Raw genomic sequence first — 8,919 nt, forward strand, 5'->3', positions numbered from 1 at the left:
CACAAAAAGAAAAAGAAAAAATCTGAACCCTTAACTTAAAATCTATCAGATCTAACGGTGCAAGAAACCTTTCACAAGGTGGGAACTTATTAGCTTTCCCACCCTAGAATTCCTCGGCAAATAGAGTGCATAGTCATCCCGTTACTTCGTGAGACTTGCTTCACATTGATTGGATTGGTGCTAGTGCTACGGATGAAGTAAAGTAAACTTCTGGGCCCCACTTTAGCGTGTAATCTATAGTCAATTAGTAATTTAGGTTGTATTTAATTTATATTTTCATAAAATTTAAATTTACTTAAAATTACTTTCATCATATATTTTTAATAAAAATAAAAATAAAAATTCAATCAAATACATTTTTATCATTATTTTTTATTTTTAATAAAAATAAAAACAAAAAACAACCTAACCAAATCCTGTCAGTATTCTCATTTCCATAAACCAATAATAAAAGAAGAGCAAAACTTCGTGGAACTGAACTCAGAGTCTTCGTCAATATAGTAATGGTAATTTAAAACCATGTCCATGTTCACAAGCTTTACATAAAGGGATGCTTCAGCAGTTTTGAAACACAAAGCAACCAAGCAAACATAAAACTTTCCGAAACTGCAGGGTATTGTAAGAAACAAACATGGCTGTTGGGTCGCTTGGAGACAACATAGGATTGAAAGAAGAGTTCATCACCAATGTGTGTGGTTTGGCCTTCCAAGCTAACATGTCACCGGAGAATCTCTACCATTTCCATGAGATTGAGATTTTTTCCGAAATTTATCATGTTTTCAGCTTTTCAGGGTCTTGGAACCCCCATGAATGGCTTGTTAATAACAAACCTTTTGGGGAAACAAAGATAGATCATGCCCTGTTTCCTTCACTTAGAAGTATTGGCAATGATGAAGCTGCTTTGGTGAATGAAGGCTTCGCAAAGAGATTCGACCTCATATTGAAAACTAGCTCCATTAAATCTGAGGTATGCAACAGTCTTAACAAACAAAAAACTATTAGTTGGTCTTAGACTATCAACTAGTAGATTAGTCGAGACCACAGATAAATGGTGTCTAAGATCATTTAATAATTTTTCCTAATGGGCAACCTTTAATTGATGTTAACTAATGTTGTTTGTTGTATTTTTTATCCCACATGTTGCAATTTTAAGTTTTTAACACCCTGTAACTAATATAAGACAATTGTTCAGTTTTTTTGGTAGTTACTTCAGTTACCGTGATACTTTCTATTTTTGATTAATTATATTGACTTAAGCAAATAAACCGTCAAAATATGTATAGGTGAATAAGGCTATGGTTGATGGAAAGCAAGTAGTGTTTACAGGGCACTCTTCTGGTGCTGCAATAGCAATTCTTGCTACCTTTTGGGCCTTGGAAGAGTACCTTAACCCAACCAAACCCCAAAACCTCAAGCATCCCTTTTGTGTTACTTTTGGGTCTCCCTTAATTGGCAATCATATATTCTCTCACTCTTCAAGGAGAGAAAATTGGTCTCACTATTTCATACACTTTGTTTTGAGGTATGACATAGTGCCAAGGATTTTGCTTGCTCCCTTCTCTTCTGTTGGCCAAACTTTTAGCTCTATTCTTCAAATCTTGGACCCCAACTTCGAAACTTCCACCCAAGACCCAACAAGGAATTGTGTAATCTCTCAATTTTACTCAACTGTGATGACAAACGCAGCAACTGTTACAAGCCATGCTGCTGGCATTCTCATGGGCAGCACAAACATGTTATTGGAGACAGTGACGAATTTTGTTGACTTAAGCCCTTATAGGCCCTTTGGAACATATGTTTTCTGCAATGGAAATGGACAGCTGATTGTGGTGAAAAACTCAGATGCTGTTTTGCAACTCTTGTTCCACACTGCTCAGTTAAGCAATTTTGCAGAACTAGAAGAAGTTGCCAATAATAGCATATTGCAACACCTGAACTATGTGGCTGAGTTGCAGGAAAGCTTGGGAATGCAGAATGTAGTGTACTTGGAGCAACTTGAGCAACTTCCCTTGTCAGCTGATGGTTCAAATAGCGATGTTGCAACAGCCTTGGATGGCCTTGGACTGGTAAATCATTCATTGTTTCTTTTGCTATATATGTGCGACATAGAATCAGATGATTCAGCTGTTTACCAATTTGGAAAAAAATAACGTCTTTATTAAGGTTTTTACAAAAGTTAAATTTTATCAATCTAATCATTAAATCATGTTATGTTATTTTCATGGTTATGTATATTGAGTTTTAAATAGTTCAAAAAAATTAGACGTATAATCTTAATATTTTAAATATCGAATGTCATAGTTTTCTAATTGCATAGAATTTTGTATATAATAGTATTTGCGATGAAATGTCATTTAGGTTTTTAATTGTATAAAATTTTGTAGACTTAGATCTATTTTATAAGATTTTTCAATGCAATAGCTAAATTGGTAAAATTTAGTTTATGGAGAATAATATTATTAAAGGTGTCATTCGATCAAATTTGACATTAAAAAAATATTATATATTGATTGTGTAAAATAATTTTACATCATCATTAATCATAAATTACTATACATATATATAATAAATTTGTTGACTTTTATCATAATTATCTTAAAAGTGATATAAAACTATTTTATATTATTATTAAACTATTTTGACTGTTAACATCTTTTGATTTTATTGCTATTATATTTCAAGCATAAATTATACAACAAGATTTAACTAATAAGTGATGATTTCTTGGCTTGGCTTAAACTTCAGAGCCCAAGAGCAAGACTTTGCCTTCGAGCAGCAGCAAATTTGGCGACAAGAAAACTTGACAACGAAGATAAAATCAAACAAAAGAAAGTTTTTATTGAGCAAAAAATGAAAGACCTTAAAAAATACAGAGAAATGTGGGAGCATCAAAACGTTGGTTTCTACGATGGCTTCAGGGAGCACAAGAAAAAAGAGGACTTCAAGGCAAATGTGACAAGGCTAGAGTTGGCAAGTGTGTGGGACGAGATCATGGAAAAGCTAAGAAGTTACCAACTCCCAGATGAGTTTGAAGGCAACAAAGAATGGGTAGATCTTGGATCAAGGTTTCGACAACTAATGGAGCCTCTAGATATTGCCAATTATTACCGTCATGCAAGGCATTACGAGGATGGTTCTTCTTCTTACATGCTTAGGGGAAGGCCTAAACGATATAGGTACACCCAAAAATGGTTGGAACATGCTGAGAGAAGGCCACAGGAACCTAGCTCCACATCTTGTTTCTGGGCTGAGGTGGAGGATCTTCGCTACAAAACCAGTTATAGTAATAGCTCATCATTTGAAGATGTTAAGGAAAGGGTTGAGCAATTGGAGGCTCAATTACAAGCATGGAGCGAAAAGGGGGAGTTGGCTAATGATGTCTTCTTGGAGGGTTCTACCTTGGTCAAGTGGTGGAAAACTCTACCTCTACAACACAAGCAACAATCATGCATTAGAAATCTAATAAATGAGTGACAGATCAAGACAAACATGCATTAGGCTGTGTTTTTTTTTTTTTTTTCACATTCAATCATGTCGAACATCAAAGCTCTCTCACAAAAACTACGTTCAACATACTTCGGAATGTGTGATATGTGTAAAACAAACACACACTTAAATGTCTTCTTGGAGGGTTCTACCTTGGTGAAGTGTGTTGGCTGAGTGAACTTTTCTTATTTCTCTTATTTATTGTATTTTATTTTCATGCTTCTTTCTATTGTGTGTTATGTAATAAACATGTAGTTTCTTCTACGTTCTCTATCTATCTGAAAACAAATGGGTATTGAATATGTACTATCGATGACAGGTGAACGAAATGGCTTTGTAATTATTATTGTATAGTTCTGTTTTGGTTTCAAGAATCTACATGTGTTTTTAATTTAATTTTGGAGCATAATTGAACAAAAACTGAAAAAGATTTTCAATACATAATTTTACCTTGAAAGCATGCATGTATATAATCTATATCTATCTATAATCTAATATGAGAATAAAAAAAAGTTAGAAGAAAAAAGTTTAATATTCCTAGCACAATGTAATTTCGATTGTGACCTTAAGTGTTATGGGCTCTTGTGTTTATGAGTCAATGTGTTCACATTTCTTAATTGCCCATTAAATACCCATGAATTTGGAATATAATCGTATAGTTGATGATTTTATGATAGTTTAAGTTACCATCATCATGTCTCATAATTTTAATAGAAGGTTAAGATAAAAAAAATCTTAATGGAATCATTATTTTATATAATACATTTTCTTTAAAGTGGATTATGAATAGATGTTTTTCTAAAAATGCTTGAAATGATCAACATAACAATCAAATATAAGTCAGAAGACAAAAGTTTACTATTCCTAGCCAATAGCAATTTCAATTTTGACTTTAAGTATTTTTTAATTTTTTAAAAGTTGACCTTGAGTATTATGGGCTATATTTTTTTTGGTGAATTGTCATGGGCTCTCATGTTCATGAGTCCATGTATTCACATTTCTTACTCGACCTATTAAATATCCCTGAATTTGGGATGTGACTATTAGTTGATAATTGGTAAAATTATATTTTTGATTTTCCAGTTTATCTCTAATTTTGGATTTGGTCTCCCTATAATTTAATTCACAAATTTGGTCCCCCAGTTTTATAAATTCCTGCAAAATTGGACGTTGACCGTTAACCTCAGACGTTGTTTGTCACGTGTCAATGCCACGTGTGACTGTCACGTGTCAATGTCACATATCAATGCCACGTGTCAACGTCTGAGTGATTTCTTATAAAGACTTCATTTTTTGTAGGTAAAATTGCACTTTTGGTCTTCCAGTTTTACTCCAATTTTGATTTTTGTCCCCTTATAATTTAATTCACACATTTGATCTTCAATTTTATAAATCCCTTTATAAATTCAACCAAATTTCATTACTGGAGAAGTTGTATTTCAAATTTCAAACAAAAATACCATTGTCATACATAGGTCACTTAAGCAGTCGTATACACATAGTATCGCATGGGGGAGCAAAAAAAGAAAAAAAAGAGGGAGTTATTACAGAACCTGTTAAAGTAAGAGATCTGAAAATTTCAGACCCAGATTGGGATTCATGCGTCACTTTCCCAAGTTGAACAATCCCGGAAGTGGGAGAGAGACAAAGAGTGATGTTTCTCTGGGTTCCAAGTGAGTGAAGAACTTGCAATAAAAAAAAATACGAGATTTATCAAGACCTACCATATCTCTAGCACCAGTGGCTAAACCATTCAAAAAACCAATTTTCCAGGAACAATTTATAAAGAGATTTATAAAATTGGGAGACCAAATGTGTGAATTAAACTATAGGGGGACCAAAATCGAAATTGGAGTAAAATTGAGGGACCAAAAGTGCAATTTTACCTACAAAAAATGAAGCATTTACGGGGAATCACTCAGACGTTGACACGTGGCATTGACATGTGGCAGTCACACGTGGCATTGACACGTGATAGTAACGTCTGGGGTTAACGATCAATGTCCAAATCGGACTTCTAGGATCAATTTTACAGAAATTTATAAAACTGAGGGACCAAATTTATGAATTAAATTATAGAATGATCAAATCCGTAATTGGAGATAAAGTGGGGGACCAATTTTATAATTTTGCCTTGATAATTTTAGGATAGTTTAAGTTACCATCGTCATGTCTCATACCCTTAATGAAGTCATTATTTTATATAATGCTACATTTAAAAAAATGTGAATTATGAATAGAAGATTTTCTAAAATGATTAAAAAAAACCGTGTAGTCAATTTTGTACAGTAAATTCCAGAATATAAGTTTTTTTGGTGAAAGTACTTTGAATATTTTCTAAAAATATTATAATATCATCAATACTTTCATTTAAAATTTTATTTGCATTCCTTAGATAGAATATTATTAAGATATTCGTTTGTAAAATATACAAAAGATGTTCATCTTCGAAAACAAAATGTTGAAAGATTGAGTTAATATTGATTAGGTTTAAGTAAATTTATACGTTTTCTTTCTATTAATTGATGTTTTTAATAAGTTTAACCCATTATAATTTTTTTAATAAGTTTGATACTTTCATTTTTTTTATTACCCTTCTAAGGATCTCTTAATTTAAGTATTTACTCTGGTTTTAATTTAAAAATGGTTATAAAAAAAAAGAAGTAATTATATTAACATTTTTATAATGGTCCTATCCATGAACAAGATTGTCTCCAATAATAAACACTTGTGGTCTAAAACCAAAATATTATCATTTTTGAATGAAAATATTTAAGTATTGTCGCGGTGATTTTTGGATATCAAGCTATTGATTAGCATTGACTCGCATTTTTAAGATCACCACCGATCTTTTATTTTTCCGAAGAAAAGGGAGAAAGCTCGAAAAACCCTATTTTTGAGAGATCAAAGGTCCGGGGGTTGGTTACGCAAAGGGAAGGTACTAGCACCCTAAACGTCTATAGTACTCTATAGGAACCTCTTGCTTATTTTATCTTTATGCTAAATTAATTATTTATTTGGAAATAAATGCTCAAGTGTGGAAAGATTAAAGAGGTGGGTTCAAAAGAAAGGAGAAGAAAAAAGTTTTTGTTTATTTTTATTTGATTTGGGAAGACAAAGTCTTTTGCCTACATACCCGAATGGGATCAAAATCATGTAGTTCGGAGTAGAAAGTCAAGTGATTGGTTTTGATTGATTTTAAAGTTCGAAAAAAGAAGAGTTTAGGCAAGGTAAGAGGCCGAAAAGGCATAGAAGAAATAAAAGAAGTGAGTTCGATTGATTTTAAATTAGAAAAAATGTTTTGATTGATTAAAGATTGATTAAAGATTTGATTAAGAAAGAAAGAAAAGATTGCCCCTTTTTTTTTGAAATTTTGATTATGGAAAGTTTTTTTTTTTTTTTTTTTATGCGGAGATAAGTCTAAACGCGCCGGATCCCTTAAAATGACGTTGGATCAAGTGAGGGTCCCTTTTCCTCGGATACGGTTCAAATCACATGATCGTCCTCGGCGGAAAACATAAAAATAAATGTGAGTGTCGGTGCAGATTCTCATTTTTTTTTTTTTTTTTTTTTTTTTTACATTGGACCTAGATACATTCTAATTGGCAATAATAAATAAAAATTGCAAATGCATTAAAATAAATATGCTGGAAGAAATAATAAAATGCATGAAATACAAAACAATAAATACATATGGTGCATAAAATAAATAAAGAAAATGAAATGCAAGACATAAAAATAAATATAATGCTGGAAATAAATAAATTTTTTTTTTTTTTTACATTGGACCTAGATACATTCTAATTGGCAATAATAAATAAAAATTGCAAATGCATTAAAATAAATATGCTGGAAGAAATGATAAAATGCATGAAATACAAAACAATAAATACATATGGTGCATAAAATAAATAAAGAAAATGAAATGCAAGACATAAAAATAAATATAATGCTGGAAATAAATAAAAAAATGAAAATAAAAATGCAAGACATAAAATAAACATGATGCTAAAAAATAAAAAAATGCAAGACATAAAGTAAATATGATGCATAGAATAAAAAATAAACAAAATAAAATAATAAAAAAAAAAGCAAGACATAAAATAAGTATGATGCTGAAAATAAAATAAAACGAAAATAAAAATGCAATACAGAAAATAAATATGATGCTAAAAAGAATGCGAGACATAAAAATAAAATGCAAGGCAAAAATAAATAGGGTACATAAAATAAAGAAAATATAAGTGCAAGACAAAAATAAATATGTGGCTGGAAAATAAAATGCAAGACAAACAATTAAACATGATGCTGGAAAATAAATAAAGAAAATAAAAATGCAAGGCATAAAATTAAATATGATGCGTAAAAATAAAAATGCAAGACATAAAATAAATATGGTGCGTAAAAAAAAGAAAAAGAAAAGGGTGCAGTAAGGAAAAAAGGGGGGTGAGAGTAGGAATTGGAAAAGAAGAAAAAGAGAAAAAGAAAAAAATGGGCCAGAGGTGAGTCCAGCGGGCCAAAAAAGGAGAACCGGACCGGTTTGGTCCAAGGAAAAAAAACCGAACCGGTCCGGCCTCTATATAAGGGCTCGGGGCCGGTTTTTTCCCATTTTTAAAAAGCTTTTCTCTCTCTTCTCTTTTCTCTCTTCCCTTTTTCTCTCTTCTCTCTCTAGCACACACCGCCGGAAGTTGTTTACCGGCGCAGTGGCTGGCCGGCCATGGGTGGCGGCTCCTTTTTAAAAAAACTACATGTGTCTTCTCCTTTTTTAAAAACTACATGTTTGATTCCTTTTTGAAATCCAACTCTGATAAAGCGTAGATCTAGCCTTGAATCTTAGAAAAAAAGGTGAACTACCTTTGTCCTTATGTCATCGTTTAAACTTCAGAGTGAAAACCGGTTACAGCTTGGGTTGTGGGTGTGGGTGTTTGACGCAGTGCTTGTGGTTGTGTGGGTGTGGGTGTTTGACGCGGTGCTTGTGGTTGTGTGGGTGTGGGTGTTTGACGCGGTGCTTGTGGTTGGTGGTGTTTGGTGTGAGCTTGGCCGCTAGTGGTGGTTGGTGTAGGCTTTAGGCCGCATGAGTGAGTGGGTTACTGTGTTTGCAGGGATTTCTGTTCTAATGTTTTGATTTTATGAGCAAGATGATTTTGGTTTTTTTTTGTTTTTGTTGGTGGTTCACGGAGGAGGAGGGTGTTGCTGAGTGGTGGCTGGTGGTGGCTAGTGGTTCACGGAGGGGGAGGGTGGTGTTGAGCGGTGGCTAGGCCGATGGTTAGTGGTGGCTTGGCTGTTGGTATTCCGACTGTTCGTATTCACCTCTGCCCTCTCTCTCTGACATGCACAGTAATTAATGCCGCATTTAAAGGTCATAATTAGGGTAAAAAAACGAAGAGCCCCTTTGGGCCTGGACCGAGAAAACCGAAAAGAAAAAAGAAAAAA

The 8,919-nt window shown here is 33.0% G+C and overlaps 1 protein-coding gene across 1 annotated transcript; it reads left to right on the forward strand.

The window, feature by feature from the left end:
- Positions 1-477: 477 nt before the first annotated feature.
- Positions 478-3,709, forward strand: LOC100820237 (protein EDS1L). Its single transcript, XM_003526994.5, has 3 exons — positions 478-967; positions 1,284-2,066; positions 2,746-3,709. The coding sequence occupies exons 1-3, from the start codon at positions 632-634 to the stop codon at positions 3,472-3,474; spliced, it is 1,848 nt and encodes a 615-aa protein (XP_003527042.1). The 5' UTR covers positions 478-631; the 3' UTR covers positions 3,475-3,709.
- Positions 3,710-8,919: the final 5,210 nt, after the last annotated feature.

The sequence above is a fragment of the Glycine max genome, chromosome 6 (assembly GCF_000004515.6).
Source record: "Glycine max cultivar Williams 82 chromosome 6, Glycine_max_v4.0, whole genome shotgun sequence".
NCBI classification, from domain to species: Eukaryota; Viridiplantae; Streptophyta; class Magnoliopsida; order Fabales; family Fabaceae; genus Glycine; species Glycine max.

What these genes read in the sequence shown, in the direction of transcription:
- LOC100820237 (XM_003526994.5), top strand. Translation starts at nt 632, where the DNA reads ATGGCTGTTGGGTCGCTTGGAGACAACATAGGATTGAAAGAAGAGTTC. An exon ending in CTAGCTCCATTAAATCTGAG is followed by an intron (nt 968 to 1,283) that starts GTATGCAACAGT and finishes AAATATGTATAG; the next exon opens with GTGAATAAGGCTATGGTTGA. An exon ending in CCTTGGATGGCCTTGGACTG is followed by an intron (nt 2,067 to 2,745) that starts GTAAATCATTCA and finishes CTTAAACTTCAG; the next exon opens with AGCCCAAGAGCAAGACTTTG.